Genomic DNA, 17,317 nt, shown 5'->3' with positions numbered 1-17,317 from the left:
TTAGTGCGTCGGCCTCACAGTTCTGGGATTGTGGGTTCGATCCCAGGCCGATCCTCAGAGTTTGCATGTTCTCGCCGGACTTGCAGGGGTTTTCCCGGGTATTACAGTTTTCTCCCACATCCCAAAAACATGCACAGTAGGCTGGTTGAACACTCTAAATTGCACCTAGGTATGAGTGTGAGTGTGAATGGTTCTCCTTCGTTGTGCCCTGTGATTGGCTAGCCATCGTTTCAGGGTGTTGCCCACCTGGTGCCCTTAGTTAGCTGGGATATGCTCCAGCACCCCCGCGACCCTTGTGTGGATATGCGGTTCAGAAAATGAATGAATAATTTGACACATTCTGCCTTCAATAAGCCACTTGGGACAGTTCCTCTCTGTTAAATGTAATGATGAAGTGCAAATAATAACCCAGAAGTCTTATGCGGGGTGGATTCGTGGAGCGAGTGGTTAGCACGGTCCTGGGTTCAAATGCAGGTCACGTCCACCTGTGTAAAGTTTGCATGTTATCCCGGGGCTGCGTGGGTTTTCTCCGGGTACCCCGGTTTCCTCCCACATGCCAAAAACATGCATGGTAGGCTGATTGGACACTCTAAATCTCCTCCTAGGTATGGGTGTGTGTGCATAGTTGTCTGTCTCCTTGCGCCCTGCGATCGGCTGGCCACCGATTCAGGGTGTCCCCCGCCTCTGGCCCGGAGTCAGCTGGGATAGGCTCCAGCACCCCCAGCGACCCTAATGAGGATGAAGCGTTTCAGAAAATAAGATGAGAAGTCTTATGCACGACACTCCCCCAGTTTTGGCTCGCGAATGCACACTCGCTTGCCCATTGGTTGGCGTCACAATATAAAACTCCCGCAGTGGTTCGCTCACTTTAACACCAAGAATCAGCCCGAAGGAGACGCTCAAGCTACAGCCGGGTGGATTTAGGATATTGCCAGGCTGTCTTGATTTGTTCTCTACTGGTTAATTGTTCCACAATTGATCCCCAGCATGAAGGAAAGACGCCTTCCGCAACCTTTTGTAGCGCGCTGCAAATTAGTGTTGGTTGGTGATGTTCAATGCGGTAAAACCGCCATGCTTCAAGTGCTGGCCAAGGACTGCTACCCGGAGGTAAGAGATTGATTCCTGCACCACGCCATCGTCAGCATGCGAGCTTCGCCATCTTCTCTCATTAATCTAAATCAGAGCTGTAAACATTTCAGACAAATTCAAAATAGATGCCAGCTACCTCTACATTAAGTTTATTATCGTCGTATGCGTGTCAAAACTTGCTACATGCAATTTGCCAATTGTACTGATGTGTATCTCACTCGGACGCCCCGAATAAAGTGTTCATACAAATAGGTAATATAAAAAAATAAAAAAACGACCAGTTTTGGTCATCACTGCACAGAGGGATTAATATAAAAATGAATTTATTGTGGTTGCTTTGTGTCCTATGAGAGGCGCTTCCTATATTTTGACACATTCAACTTGGTAATATAAATAAATTCAATATTGGTAATGATATCACACAAATTGCATATTGTATAATGTTAATATTGCAATGATTTTTTTCATCTTAAAATGAATGACGCAAAGGTCTCCCCCTCCTCTGTAGACCTATGTCCCGACTGTGTTTGAGAACTACACTGCCTCTATGGAGCTTGACGGCCAACGTGTTGAGCTCAGTCTTTGGGACACATCAGGTACCAATTTATCACTGCTATTAACTGTTTTTTCCCCGTTTTCTTAATTTGTTGGATGCCATTTGCTGTGACATATATGCTTCCCAGTTTGACTTGGAGGTTCTGAGCGCTATCACACGCTGCCAGGTCCCAGTCAAATTGGTTTGGACGTCCGTCAGTGTCAATGGCACACTGCGACATGAACATTCACTGCCAAAATAGAGATTGTGTGCATAGCTGTGAGTGACTGACAGGGGACAATAACTAGCAAAAAATAAATTTTCTTGAACACAAAATGAAATACTGTGCACGGAGCACACTTGAGTACTCCAAATATGCATTTGTGCTGGCTATTTCCCATTATGTAATTGTGCTACAAATCAAACGCATTATCAACTCGCCCATAGATAGACCTGGAAATGTACACTGGGAAGCAGAAAGTGATGAAATTCAGATATTTATCTGATTTTCATATAGAGAAGGATATTAAGCTTTTTAAAAATTTAGAGTAGATTGATGTAATAAAATATGATAGGATTATATGGCTCTCAAAAAATATTGAAAATGCTATGTGACAAGCACTCCTTCAAGGTTTTAGCTCCTGTCATTGTCAGATTTAGTGGAGGAGTAATGTACTCGAACCGATGAAGATCCCGTTATTATGATGACTATCACAAGTTCCAAAAATATTCATAATCAGTGACTAGTGTAGTTCGGCCAATACAAATATTTATTCTTCTGGATATCACAACAGGTTCTTCCTTCGTATACTAAAATCTGAATATATGTAAGTGGGTGAAACTGTGCATGGAACACTAACATAATGAAAATGTTATATAAGTATGATCAATAAAGGAAAATCTGTCCTCTCCAATATAGATTTCTTTTATAATGGCATAGACTGTGGCACTATGTTTGGAGAAGGTTGACCTGTGCCATTTGACTTGCAAAAAGCTTGTTTATTTTAGTAAAAGGGTTGCTTGAGACATGCAGGGGGTAGTACTAATAATGTCCTTTTTTCCCCCACTTACCATATTTTCTCGCATATATGCTGTATTTGTCACAAAAAAAAAAAGATGACTGAATCGAGGGTACGGCCTATATGTGCACAAATTAGACTTGACATGCACGAAATGCTGTAACGCAAGAGAATGCGGCTGATACCATGTAATAAAACCATGTCTTGTCTGTTTTATTTGGATAGGCAGACGGGTCTTTAATGTGTAGGTATGCTAAGTGTAAGATGTTTCCCTCAATTTCACTGCCTTTTATTTCTCACATTTTATATCAGATTGGCTGGTAGATGTCAGGTGTCACCTTATTTGGAAAATAAAAAAATAGTAGTGGTCATTTCATTCTTCATTGAATTTGGATTTATTTATATAGCTAACAGTCAAGCTTTGGCTTTCATACGAATCACAACGTATGTGACACATTCAACTTCAATTCAACTTGTCCTACAGTTAAAAACACTGACAGTATGCTAGATTGACTTTTTGACTGATAAAGGGAAATGATTGGAAACCCCACATGACTATTATAAAACAAAAGGTTATTTTGGATTGAATTCCCTTTCATTGCACGTTGTCAGAGCAAGGTAATGACCAAAAATATCCTCAGTATTCTCTTTTGTTGTTCAGTGTGCTGAAATACAGCATATTTCTGTGTATATAGGTAAATAGTCATTTGTTTTTCTTGCTTAACATATGTATGGTGATATGCAAAATAAAATAATATATTGTATAATGCATAGTGTGATATATTAGGTTTTATATATATGTAGGCTGACCATTTTAGGTCAGTTGTTTGAAAAGTACCTAGTGTGGGCTCCCTTGTCTTATATCATTCCTTGGTTGTTATGTAAAGCTGAAGATACAGACTGAGTTGTAGGAGTCTTGTGTTGCAGAGGCCAAGTTCTTTGCTTAGAATTTAATATTACTAGATCAGGTTCTGATATATTTATAGTTTTAGTTTTTACAAGGAAATACTGTTGCAGATATTTACACTCCTCAGGAAAATGTTGGAAGTGTGTGGAATAAAATCTTGGTGTTATTGTTATGTGGAGACAATGGAGAATCGACATCCTGTCAGTTTCTTTTAGCACAGAGGCATTCCACAAGCTCAAAATAGCTTCATCACCAGAAGATGGCTTTTTCACTGAATTTTAAAAAAGTATAATTTTTCAGTAACTCTGGTTTGGTTGCCTGATGGTGTAGGGGTTCACTTGGCTGACTTCGGTGCGGGCAGGCGCGGGCTCCATTCCCGCTGGTGGTGGTATGGATGAGAGTGCAAATGGCCGTCTGTCTCTCTGTGTGCCCTACGGCTTACTGGCGACCACTTTAGGGTGTAGTCTGCCTTTCACCCCCAGTCAGGTGGGATAATCTCCAGCAATCCACACAACCCTTTTGAGGATGCATGGTACGGACGATGAAAGCATGAGTAACTCTAGTTTGTCGATCAATGTCAGAGGAAGCCAAAGTATGAAATGTGATCTCAACCAAATTTCATGCATATTGTGCTTGATTTCATTGTACGATAATATAGAAAATCACTGATGCCAATGTAAAATTTGTACCTTCCTCCACCCTTAAAGGTTCCCCATACTACAACAATGTTAGGCCCCTCTGCTACAGTGACTCAGATGCAGTGCTTTTGTGCTTTGACATCAGCAGACCAGACTCAGTAGACAATGCGCTGAAGAAGGTAACAACAGCTAGACTGTGAATACAAAAATTCCATTGTAGGTGTTGACATTAATCAAACAACCTTGTGTTATCCAACTAAAATAATAGCCTTTTTTTGCAGTGGAAAGCAGAGATACAGGATTTTTGCCCCTGCACACGGATCCTGCTAATAGGATGCAAAACAGATTTGCGCACAGATGTGTGCACGCGTATGGAACTGTCCAATCAGAAACAGACGCCAATCTCCCATGAGCAGGTATGTTCTCATTCCCCTATTTTGTTTTAGCTACATTTGCTGTTGGTGAGGTTCAACAATCAACCTCAATGGAGAAATTAAGCAAGCACTATCCTTATTTTTAGGGAGGACCTAAACTTCTTTGACATGCCACACGGCCACAGAATCACCCTGTAAAATTTAAATTATAGAAAAAAAAATCCTCAAGTATTTAAAAATAAGACTCCAGAATCATGCAAAATTAGGGAATTGTTTCTACTCTTAATGTTGGGTGATGGCTTTTGGGACTTTAGTTTAAATTTGTAGTCTTGGCTTTTTCCTGTGTCAACTTGTGATTGCCCATTGACTTCAACCTTTTCTGGTGATTGCCCATTGACTTCACTTCTCCTTGTGATTTCTCATTGACTTCACCTGTCATTTCCGTGGCCCCTGGTGTCTTTCCTGCTCACTGCCTCTCGTGTCACCCATGTGACCCATGCCTAATTGTCTCACCCACCCTATGTCTGTGTATTTGTCAGTTCTTGTCAGATCTGCTGTTCATGCCCGTTTCTACCTTGCCCTATTCGGTCCTGTTCCTTGCTGGTCCTGTTCATGTTTGTGCTTCTTGTGCTTCGTCCCACTATCACAAATGTTTACACACTAATAAATGATAAAATTCTAAAACAAGAGTATAAAAAAATTAATTATAAAGACTCACAGAGATTCATAACGATTGAAATTGTACAATAAAGGTAATGTATGTAATGAGGTGTCTCTGCATAGTTGAAACCGATAACGTTAGAGGAGGTAAGGATCCGGCAGTGAGTGTATGACTCAAATAAAAAACGAGTAGGTAGTCGAGTAGACATTTTGTCTTTGTAGTGTGACAAGTTGGATGAAATTGAAAGTAGATCAGAGGAGGAAGTCCTGAAGAACATGATTCTGTGGAGATTTTATCATTGAAGCTTATCCTGGAGGGAGAATCGGGGGGACTAAAACACTGACTGCCACAGTAGTGACACGAAACGGAGGAGGTTCCAGTGCGCGAAGAAGCCAACCCATGTGCATCCCTTCTGGTAACAACTCTGACATTCCTGTCAGAGAGTAATGGTGTGGTATTGAATCTGTGTTTTGCCTTTTTTCGTTTATTTTACAAGGAAAGAGACTATGACATGTGACTCAGTTAAGTCGACTCTATCAAATTCAGTAAAGTACCCCCTGAGCTGATGGTATGACTTTAAGGGGAACTCCACATTATATAAAGGATGGCCACACATTATTCACCCTCGGGCTCACACTACAAGACGTGGAATTTGAGCTAATACTCTCTGCGAGGATTATACACTCAAAAAACACCTCAAAATGTAAATGACATCCAGCTGTTCTGTGACAGTCGGGGTTTATACAGGGCTACTGGGCCAAGTAATTACAACTTCTTCTGCTCTTCTCGGCAGGGTTGTTCCTGGGCTAAGCAGCTCGGAGCTGAGGCGTACCTGGAGTGCTCAGCCTTCACGTCAGAGAAGAGCATCCACAGTGTTTTCCGTGCGGCAGCCATGGCCTGCATGAACAAACTCCAACCGACCGACAAGCCCAGCCCGGTCCGCCGCCTCTCCAAGAGACTCCTACAACTGCCCAGCAAGACAGAGCTCGTCTCCTCCACTTTTAGCAAAGAGAAGTCAAAAAGCTGCACAATCATGTGAACACACAGTGGATGCACAACAGGACAAGTAAACGACTGATGGTTCAGCAGAGTGATGTGGATTTTTAATAGACTAGATACTCTTCACTTGTCCTGATATACACCCATTATGAGCTGAGACAGATCAACAGACCTGACTCGTTGCAGGGTTGAGGTCATCCAAGATCTAAGTGGATAGGATGAATGCTGCATTTTAACACATTACCTTTATTATCACCCATTTAAAATTCAAAGCAGTGCCATGGCTATCCATCTGTCTGGAAGACATCGAAATCAACTAATTGGACTCTTTATTAGATACACCTGCATATCGTGAGGATGTAGCAAAAATCAGACACACGATTACTGTGGTTCTCTTCTTGCATGCATGTGAGTGTGTGTTTTGGTTCTGTGTTGTGTGCCTAAAATTATATGTATATATATGCAGCAGAGTGTAAATAAAAAAATCCCCTTGAGGGATTACAATGAGTATGCATTAAAAGTAAATACATTTAGTTACTGTTGATGAGACATAAACTGTAGTTTTTTTTTACTATTACAACCACGCATCGTTAAATAATTCAGCCAAAGTCAACATGACGTATTATGGCATACCTTTTTAAATATTGTACTTGAGCTAACATTGTGCAGGTGTACATATATGTTACTTACAAAGGTTTAATGTCTATAAGTAGTATTGTTTTGCCTCAATGTTGTCATTTTTGAATGGCACCAAGATGCGCAATGAACCACAGTGTGAAACCCCCTAAAACATCAGTCCTTGAAAGCTTAATTTCCTCGCTGCCACTTTGCTAGTTTTCATGTGGATTAAAGCTGACAGTGAAGAAAGTAGCAGCAAGGGTAGTGGTCTCGCACAAAGACCGCTGGATTGCAAATTCAGTGGGAGGATGAACTCAAGGGATGAGATATGACTCAGCACTCGTGTACCTTACAGTCTAGAGGCGCATCAACTTTAAGCCTTGATTTAAATGTTGAATGTGAGAACATCATCTCGAGATGCCTGCAATATTCTTTTATTTTATTTTTTTATACACAATTTTAGTTCATTTTTCATGAGCCTTTAAGAAACTTGGTCAGTAGCTGGGTAGTTATGCAACGTTTGCCTTGTTAGCATTACTACACATGTCCTGACATGATCCTGATCAGCAGGGGTGAGCAGAATAAGCTGGTCATGTTTGCAGAAAGGCTTTAAAAAAATCTTTTTAGACTACTAGCTATCTCAAATCATAGGCTGCCATTGACTGCGAGGGATGTTTAATCCATTTGGAGTGGGAGCTGCCAGCCTCTCTCCAGTTAAATGGATGAGGCATCTATTACCATCAATGGCACTGAAAAATGAGTGGGTGACATTTATATGGAATTAGAAGAGCAATTTTTAGTCACAACCAATTAGTTAAGTGTTTATTTTGTGTTTGAACCTGTCTCAATTCTTGTGTTCACTTGATTCTTCAGGCATTTGTGCCTGTTGACTGCTAAGATAATGGAAGGCTAGATGATTTGTAGGTCTGCACCAAGAAGACTGGGGTTGTCTGCTAATAGAGACCACTGGAATTGAACATGTTGCCTAGCAACAGTGTGCAGGGTTCCTGTCTTACACAGAGATGGAGAGAGGGTGCCTCACCTTTCATTCGTAGCATTAGACACAAGCCATGGCCAAAGTCATGTGGTCTGCTAACAAAGATAGAAATCTCAAAGACCGGATCGGTAGCAAGCGAGAGAAGAACATTGAAACAACTTCTCCAATACTGATGATTTGTTCCACAGTACTTTAAGAGCATTTGGATTCCCAAACAAAACATCTGTTTGCTCCTTTGCTTGGTTTATTTTTGTACATACATGTCCTTGCCTGTTTAAAATAATGTTTCGGTGAACTTGACAGAAAATGGCTTAAAATATTGATTGAATTCTGTATTTGTTCTTGCCATAAACAATTTTTTCATCCTCAAAATATTTATTTAAATAAAAGTGGTATAAAAAATGTAAAAGCACATTTTCTACTATGATTAAAAAAAATTAACAGCCATATCTAAGTAGAGCCAACTATTTGGCTAAACAAATTCAAGAAAAGACAGTGTTTAGTCTATTATCTCTCAAGCAAAAGGGATATTATGTCCTTTTCCCCCAGTCAAGGTGACAGGATTTCATTTTACAGTCTTATTAAAACCAGGACAAGGCCTATTTGTCTATACAATTTTATGACTGAAAGGCCAATTTCTTTCTATTAAACTGTGACTCAAGAATATACAATTTAATATGTGCTCTTTAACACATTAATAAAATATGCGCTGTGTCAATTACTAAACCATGAAGAAAATCCATCAATTGATGGCAATAGTTGTTTGGATAGATTTGATGTCTACATCAGTTGATGACAGCCAGTGAGTTTAGTGTAATGTGGCGTTCGCCTAGCAAGTGTATCCTGTTAGAGTGACTTACTGTTTGAAAATTGTCAATCTACTGAACAAATATGTGCAACCTTGTGGTGTAGAGGTTCACTTGCCTGACTTCAGTGCGGGCAGGCGTGGGCTTGATTCCCGCTGGTGGCGGTATGTTTGGGAGTGCGGATGGTTGCTTGTCTCTCTGTATTCGCTGTGACTGACTGGCGATCAGTCTAGGGCACGTGTCAAACCGATTCCACCGAGGGCCGCAGTGGGTCCTGGTCTTTGTTCCAACCGATCCAGTGCCGACATTTTAACCAATCAGGTGTCTTCTAAAATAAGTAGCACTTGATTTTAAGTAACTGATTACACTTGCAAAAGGTATCCTCTTGTTGAGTTGGAATGAAAACCTGCACCCACTGCGGCCCTTTGAGGACCGGTTTGACACCCCTGGTCTAGAGTGTAGTCTGCCTTTTGCCCTTTCGAGGATGGGTGGTATGGCAGATGAATGAATTCACTTGGTTTAGGATTTCTTTTTTTTCGCAGTTGTGCCAGACACAAATATACTATGGCCATCCTCTGTGTCAGAACAAACCTTTGTAGGTAATACCACTGAAGCATGAGAGCAGCCTTGGGGATAAAACCCCTCCCCCAGCAAACACAATCATGCATGTGCAAAGCCACATGTACAGCATACTGTATGTAGGCCTGCATCCATTTGTATGATTCATTTTAAAAACCTGTCACTTTGTATTGGTAATCTGAAAATATAAAAGTGACTTTCTCAAATTGGGTCATCTTATTCGAGTAGCTCAGGTGGGATAAAATGACACTGCACACTAGGTTTTGGGCATAATTCAAACCCCACTTCGTTGCCCCAACGTTGTACGTGTTGCGGTTGTTCAGCCAAAGATTTCTGGGGTGGTTTCAAAAAATCTAATTTTAATGCATGACACTACTTAGGAAAGGGGTCTTCAATGTATTCAACAAACGGTGTAAGATTTAAGTCCAAACATTCATTCATTCATCTTCCATACTGCGCATCCTCGAATGGGTTACGGGGGTTGCTGGAGCCTAACACAGCTGACTTTGGGCGAAAGGCAGACTAACCTTAGACTGGTCGCCAGTCAGCCGTAGGGCCCACAGAGAGACAAACGACCATCCGCACTCACAATCCTATCGCCACCCGCGGGAATCGAGCCCACGCCTGCAAGCACCGAAGTCAGGCAAGTGAACCTCTACATTACGAGGCGGCCCAACCAAACATGATGACAGCATTTCACCAATTGGGTGTCTTACAAGTGTAATCAATCGATTGCATTCAAGTTCTGCCTGTTTCAGCAGGAACTTTAATGGTTAAACCAGGGGTCGGCAACCCAAAATGTTGAAAGGCCCACATCGGACAGAAAAAAACAAATATGTCAGGGGTCACAAAAAATGTTGAAGCCCTAAAATGAATGTAACACATGTGGTATATATATGTATATATATATATATATATATATATATATATATATATATATATATATATATATATATATATATATATATATATATATATATATATATCTCCATTATCCTACTATAACTATACAGCATACTACAAAATGACTAAGTTAGCTACAAATACATCATGAGCATCCATGATTAAATGTTTATTTTCCCTGCAGTGCATTCTTTTGAGAACCATGTGACTGATCTGTACGATGCTGCCCCAAGTTTAATTTCATGACAATATTAATAATTTATGTTTCATTGCTTTGATGAAATTAAAGAAATGCAATAAAGAAATCAACTTTTTTATGTCACTTTTATTTTGAGGATTCAACAAAACAACAACAATGAACGTGTGTGATGTGCCATTTCACCATCTGTGAATGGTTTTCCATGCTTTATGGTACTCGGATGATTCGCCGAAAGACGTTTTGCCGACGGACGAAACTCGGCGACCTGTCCGTCGGCCAAACATCCGTCGGCGAAACGTCTTTCGGCGAATCATCCGGTCACGATGCTTTATTATCTCTCGGGTTGCAACAAAACTTGCAGAAGTAGTGGAGTTTGGATATGCAATCCACGACTTAAATCTATTTTTGCGCTCATCTAATTTCTTCAGAACTAATGCAGTCACACTTTTTCTCTCTTTCTCAACTGAAACTTGGCTTAAAATGTAGCATGCCATATTATCTACCCGGCCTCAATTCATTGTATATTAACTTTGGTATTCCTTTGATTTGCAAGAAATCTTATCAGGACCTGACGACGGTCTGCTCTCCAAATGACATGGATGTAATGGCTGAACATTTGGCATTCCTCAGCTATCACAGTTACACTCAGGATTCAGACAGTGTTGATTCGTGGCAATCTTATCGCACGAGCACAACGACAATACATTGACACAATTTCTGATATATGTCATCTAGTCTCCGTAAACATGGATTCCTCTTTGTCTGTCTCTCTTTAAGTATCATTTTACCTAATGTTTGATTCATCTTTCAAGGCATAAGAAATTGTAGTGTATTAACTATTACTGAAACTAAATAAAAAAAAAATTAAAAATAAAACATACTTGGTAAGGGCAGACCTTTGTGACTGAGTAGTAGGGCCAAACATAGAAAGAAAAATAAAATAGGCTTACCAGATTTAAGTCATAGCATTAGTCATAAAGTCAAAAAGACAAAAGTCATAATATTAGTCCCAGAATAAAGTTTTAGCAGTATTACATGACAATACGTATGGAGCAGTCTTGTGATGTAGGGGTTCACTCATCTGACTTCGGTGCGGGCAGGCGCAGGCATGATTCCTGCTGAGGACAGTATGTTTGTGAGTGCGAATGGTTATCTGTCTCTCTCTGTGCCCTACGGCTAACTGGGGACCAGTCTAGGGTGTAGTCTGCCTTTTGCCCCAAGTCAGCTGAGATAGGCTCCGGCAAACCCCACATGCATGGTAGGCGGATTGGACACTCTAAATTGCCCCTAGGTATGGGTGTGAGTGTGCATGGTTGTTTGTCTCCTTGTGCCTTGCGATTGGCTGGCCACCAATTCAGGGTGCCCCCCGCCTCTGGCCCGGAGACAGCTGGGTTCCAGCACCCCCTGTGACCCCAATGAAGATAAAGTGGTTCAGAAAATGAGATGAGATGATTTGTTTTTCACGGACTTCTAATTCAGACTAACTTAAGATTTGCTGTTATATTGTGTTATTGCTTAGTATTGATGGTTTCGATAATTGTGCTAAATGTGATGATTGTAGTACTTAAGAGATGTATTAAAACGGGTAAGTCTCCACTAATGACCTAAATACTAAATGCATGGGCAGCTACTGGACAATTCGTATTTATGATTTTAATAAAAGTGAGTTTTTCCACAACAGTAGGAGGATAAAAACAAAACTAGTTTTACAGTACAGTATGCGCATTTGCATTTGGGTGTAGGGAAGAAGAATGAAATGGCCACACTGCTGAATTATGGAGACAATTATAACCATATCCAGCACAACTTCTGGATAACAAATCATGCATGCAAGTAAGTTTCTCCAGGCCAAGAATGACACGTCTGCCACTGACGCATACTGATAGGAACTACTGAACTAGCCAGGTCAAGTGATCTCTCCTGTCTTGACATTTTGCATTTCCTGGATGGATTCAAGCCTGCATCTTACCACAGCTCAGGAACTTGACAGAGGAATGACTTTAGGCAGAGCAGATTTTTGTCTTTAACCTTCTGAGATTTCATAGAAAATGAACGCCACGGTGCGTATCTCATTACAGCGCCAGCACATCATTTATCAGAGATGGTAATGCGGACAAATAAAAACACTCAGATGAGGCTGTCTCTTATGAGAGAGATACAGCAGTAGAAAAGCAGACATAGGGCTGATGGGGGTTTGCAATATTATGCTCCTTGCTTACTGATCAGCTTTCCGCACTGACATATAGAGCACATTTTCACATCCCTTGCCAGTGCAGATACATACAAAATAGTAAGTGGTGCCACAGCTGCATTGACATCATAACTCTTGTCTGTTTTGAGAAATGCAGGGCATGTATTGGGCTCAGCTGGATAGAAGACAATCTCCAGTGTGCCATAATGTGGTTCAGTATCAGAGTCACTATGTTGTCCATTTGTCTCTCTGCAGTCATTTGGGGGTTTTTGTTGATCAAAAAATAGGCACCCAATTAACACATACAATTTATTCTATCCTCTAATGTGTAAGATTGTGTAGCACTGATTTTGTCTTTTATCCCTTTATAGGGTGACTATTTTTGGTTTAAAAAATTTAGCCTCACAATAATATTAACATTTCATGTAGTGGTGTGGCTTACATTACCCAAACTGTGATGTCCACATACGGGTAACTGGCGACCAGTCTAGGGTGTAGTCTGTCTTTGACTGAAGTTAGCTGGGTTAGGCCCTTTCATGGATGAGCGGTATGGAAGATGAATGAATGATGTCCACATATGTGGATGCCAGCCCTCAATCATAATCATATTATATTGTTTATTATTATTAATTATACTATTATGAAAAACTACAATCGACTGGCCACCAATTCAGGGTCTCCCCCGCCTCGTGCATGAAAGTCAGCTGGGATAGGCTCAAGCACCCCCCCACGGCCCTTTTAAGGATAAAGCAATTCAGAAAATGAATGAATGAACGAATATTAGTATGAAAAATTAATAAAGGAAATCTATTCATTCATCGTCCATACCGCGCATCCTTGTAAGGGTTGCGGGGGTTGCCGGAGCCTATCCCAGCTGACTTTGGGCAAAAGGGAGACTACACCCTAGGCTGGTTGCTAGTCAGCCGTAGGGCACACAGAAAGACAAACGACCACCGGGACCAACAGGAATCGAGCCCACGCCTGCCCGCACCGCAGTCAGGCGAGTGAACCTCTACAGTCTACACACTTTGAGGCGGCATAAAGGAAATTATAAATTAATAACAATAAAAATATACACTGTAGTTTTGGACCCCAACACCATCCTAAATTTGAAAAAATAATAATTATATTTTAAAAAAAATAAAAAGAATAGAAAATGAACAAACATTTTAAATAAATGAAAAAATAGTTATTTGTCTTTTAGCCATTTTTTTAAAGAGATGAAATGTATTTAAAATAAGTTGATTATCTTTTATGTTTTTAGGGGCATTTTTTAAATATATCAAATAAAATAAAATTTAAAAAATAAGAAAATTTGCTAACTAGTTGTCTGCCAACGACAATACCAGACATCCAATTCACATAAACTAGGACTGCGACTGACTGTGAATGCTCCTGTTTCAGTCCCATTGACGGCACTAGACGTCCAATCGATTTGATCTCTGTCGGTTGCCAGCCTTTACCTCTCATAAACAATTGGTCATCTTGCGCGGCCAATGAATAGCCAATAAAATATAATAATAATAAAATAAAATGAATCAGTGTGCCTATAAAGGGTTAAAATGCCAGTAAACATTCAAACACCCTAAAACCAAGTCATTTTTAACCATGAACCTAGATGTTTCAATGCATTCAGCTATAATGGCACTATTTGCAGCATGGGGGCATTCATGCACAGTGAAATGGTGTATGAATGTGTGTCAAATGTGCTGCGTATACTAAGCAGTTTATGTCATCTGCCCTCCATATTTCCTCATTCTGCCCAGTGGGAGTAAGTGAGGCATGTTTCATTTTGGGAATATTGCAGAACTAAGACTCAGTTTGTGCCTGCACGTAATTAATAGTTTTCTATGAAGTACAACAAATCAACACCCCTTCTACCTATCAGCTACCGTTCATCCACGCCATAACTAAACCCCGTCAAGCAGATGCACTCACTTTGATGTCCCTGTGCCCAGTTTCGCACACCCGGAGGGCACGTCAAGAGTGAGTTCTGTTCTCATTTTCTCTATTATACATTTTGCTTAAAACTCAAATTATTTGTGCAACCGTTTTTCACAGGTTGAGATTACTTCAATGTGATTGCCTTAATGTATGTACAAAACAGGTTCTATTCATCTCTGTGTTTTTGATCTACTGCTCCCACCACTAATGCTCACCACCAAAAATTTAAAAATGGTAAGATTTTTTTTCTTGGAACGTGTGCACAGCAATTCCAGCTGCCAACAACTGCTGACATCACCTGTCATAGCCTAATTAAATTGAAAGCCTCTATTGTGATTATACTAGCATAATGAGATTTAAAGCTTCACCATAAAGGGCATGCATAAAAACAAATCAGTAAATCAGTAGTCATAAAAAGATTTATATATACACTAAAAATGAAGTAGGGTAAAGAAAAAATGACTAAAGTGGTTAGCAGCACGTAAGGAAGCTATGTTAATTTAGGAGCCCCAGGTTGGGCAACTTGGGGATAAGAATGTCCGCTATTATTGTGTTATAAGCTGAGCTATAGTCAATGAAGAGCATTGTGACATAGCTCCCTCTTTTCTCAAGGTGGCTCAGTGCAGCGTGGAGGGTGGTGGTTATTGCATTCTTAGTGGACATTTGGACTTAATTAAGTGATTTCATCAAATAGTGTCTCTCTTAATATGTGTATGCATGCACTGTTATTAGTCTTCCTGTGCCCTTTGGTTGGCTGGCAAACAATTCAGGGTGTTCCCCTGTAGCCCATCCCAGCCCATTGTTGGCTGGGATGGGCTACAGCACCCCCAAGACTTTCTTGAGGATAAGCGCCTCGGAAAATGAATGAATAAGATCGTTTTTTGTTTGCTTTTCACTGTGTGATCAAGTAATAGTAATGCAATGAATTGTGTTTTTTTTTAATCGTCGGGTAAAGGGTATTGTTTTATCTATTACTTTTCCCTCATTATTTTATTCACTAAGTTATCAACTCAACTAACACAGTTTCTCCTTCAGAAGGGCAACGAACAGTTCTCTTGATCTTTTAGTGGAGGGGAAAGCAAGTCTAGAATATAAAGAGGTACTATTCTGCAGTTGTTTGATTCTACAAGATCTTCAATGAGATGAGAGTCGCCGTGCATTACATTTGTAGTCATTCACTCATTCATTTTCTGAAGCAATTTATCCTAAATTCGGGTCGCGGGGCACATCCTGAATCGGTGGCCAGCCGATCGCAGGGCACAAGGAGACAGACAAACTTGCACACTCACACCCATACCTAGGGGAAATTTGGAGTGTCCAATCAACCTACCATACATGTTCTTGGAATGTGGGAGGAAAACGGAGTACCTGGAGAAAACCCACACAGGCCCAGGGAGAACATGCAAACTCCACACAGGTGGACCAACCTGGATTTGAACCCACGACCCCAGAGCTGTGAGGCCGACCTGCTACCCACTCAACCCGCCGGGCTGCCTGTATTTGTAGTCCCCTTGTATAAAAATTTGATTGGATTGCCTTTTTAAAAACGTGTTTTTAGCGTGTGTCCGTATGTTTAAGATGGTGTATGTTTAAGCTTGCCATGCCTTGCTGCGCCTTTAAATGTGGTGTGTCTTGTGTGTGTGTCAAATACAGAAATAGCACTCGTTACTGACACTGCGCCTTTAAATGCGGTGCACCATACAGTCGTGAAAATATGGTATATTTGTTTCTCCGGCGGAATGGAACTAAGTGGTTTGAAAAACCAGTACTGATGCGCGGACCAGTGGTTGGAGATCTCTGCATTAGCCAACAAGAGCAGCAGTTGGAGACAATTGGGCAAAGTTACAATAATGGCTGTACAAAAGTTTCTTTTTTCTAGAAAAGTAGAGTGGGACCTTTAGTTATGAAATTAATTGGTTCCAGAACTTGTTTTGTAATTTTGATTTTCATGAGTATTTTTGTCATGTTTTCTGGTTTGGGCATTTTCCTTTGTATTTCCTGTCCATGTGATTATTTTGATAATTATGAATTCAACTTAGCATTAAATAGAACTTGCAATATCACTCACGGATGAATAACAGAGCCCGCTTCATTTCATACGCACCAGTAATTTGAAATAATGAACGAAGTTGCTTTGCCCACACTGGGGAAAAAAAACCAAAACATGGAGTAGACAACCAATGAGCAGACAGGAGATTGTCAAGCAGGACACAACTCTACCGTGACAATTTCAAAATAAAATAACAGATACAGGAAGTGTATTTACGTTTTGGTGGATTTCTTAACTTGGATCTTGTTTTCGTATATTGGAACAGAAATTTGCATATCAAATGGTTTCATGACCTGGAAATTTTGTAAGTAGACACCACAGATGGTTCAAAAGCACAACTGATTCAAATATTTAGTTAACCAGAATGCATCTTTCTGCTTTCCATATAGGGTGATTGGCAATAATTTCACACATGGTAGTTTGGTCAGTAGTTGTTGCAGGAACTGGAAAAAAGGCTTTAATTATCTTTGGCAAAGAGATCACATAAAATTGTTGTTTTTCTAATGTTTTTTTTTAACACATTACTTCACACAAATTACCATCCTTTGCACCTCCAGTGAGGGGAAACGCCTCTGCCTTCAGAACCTACTAAAAACCCGTGTGATGTAACGTACCAGAATGCCCCGAAATTTGTCAATCGCAATGTGTGAGAATTGGGAACAAACATGAACGCAATCTTTATATAACAGATATGGTTATTCAATTGATATGGCGTATGATAGTATAATGTGTAAATCAGTGGTGTGTCGTCAAGGCCTTCAAGGCCTTCTCTGCTGGCCTAAGAAATATCTGAATCACAGACTGATGT

At 40.4% G+C, this 17,317-nt stretch overlaps 1 protein-coding gene across 1 annotated transcript; it reads left to right on the top strand.

Moving 5' to 3' along the window:
- The first annotated feature begins 863 nt into the window (after window positions 1-863).
- On the top strand, window positions 864-6,733 carry LOC144078456 (rho-related GTP-binding protein Rho6-like). The gene is made up of 5 exons (XM_077606530.1): window positions 864-1,107; window positions 1,598-1,685; window positions 4,258-4,367; window positions 4,470-4,604; window positions 6,017-6,733. The coding sequence occupies exons 1-5, from the start codon at window positions 988-990 to the stop codon at window positions 6,260-6,262; spliced, it is 699 nt and encodes a 232-aa protein (XP_077462656.1). The 5' UTR covers window positions 864-987; the 3' UTR covers window positions 6,263-6,733.
- Window positions 6,734-17,317: the final 10,584 nt, after the last annotated feature.

Source organism: Stigmatopora argus, chromosome 1 (genome assembly GCF_051989625.1).
Source record: "Stigmatopora argus isolate UIUO_Sarg chromosome 1, RoL_Sarg_1.0, whole genome shotgun sequence".
In the NCBI taxonomy this organism is placed as follows: Eukaryota; Metazoa; Chordata; class Actinopteri; order Syngnathiformes; family Syngnathidae; genus Stigmatopora; species Stigmatopora argus.
This window is presented reverse-complemented; position numbering and strand designations above follow the sequence as displayed.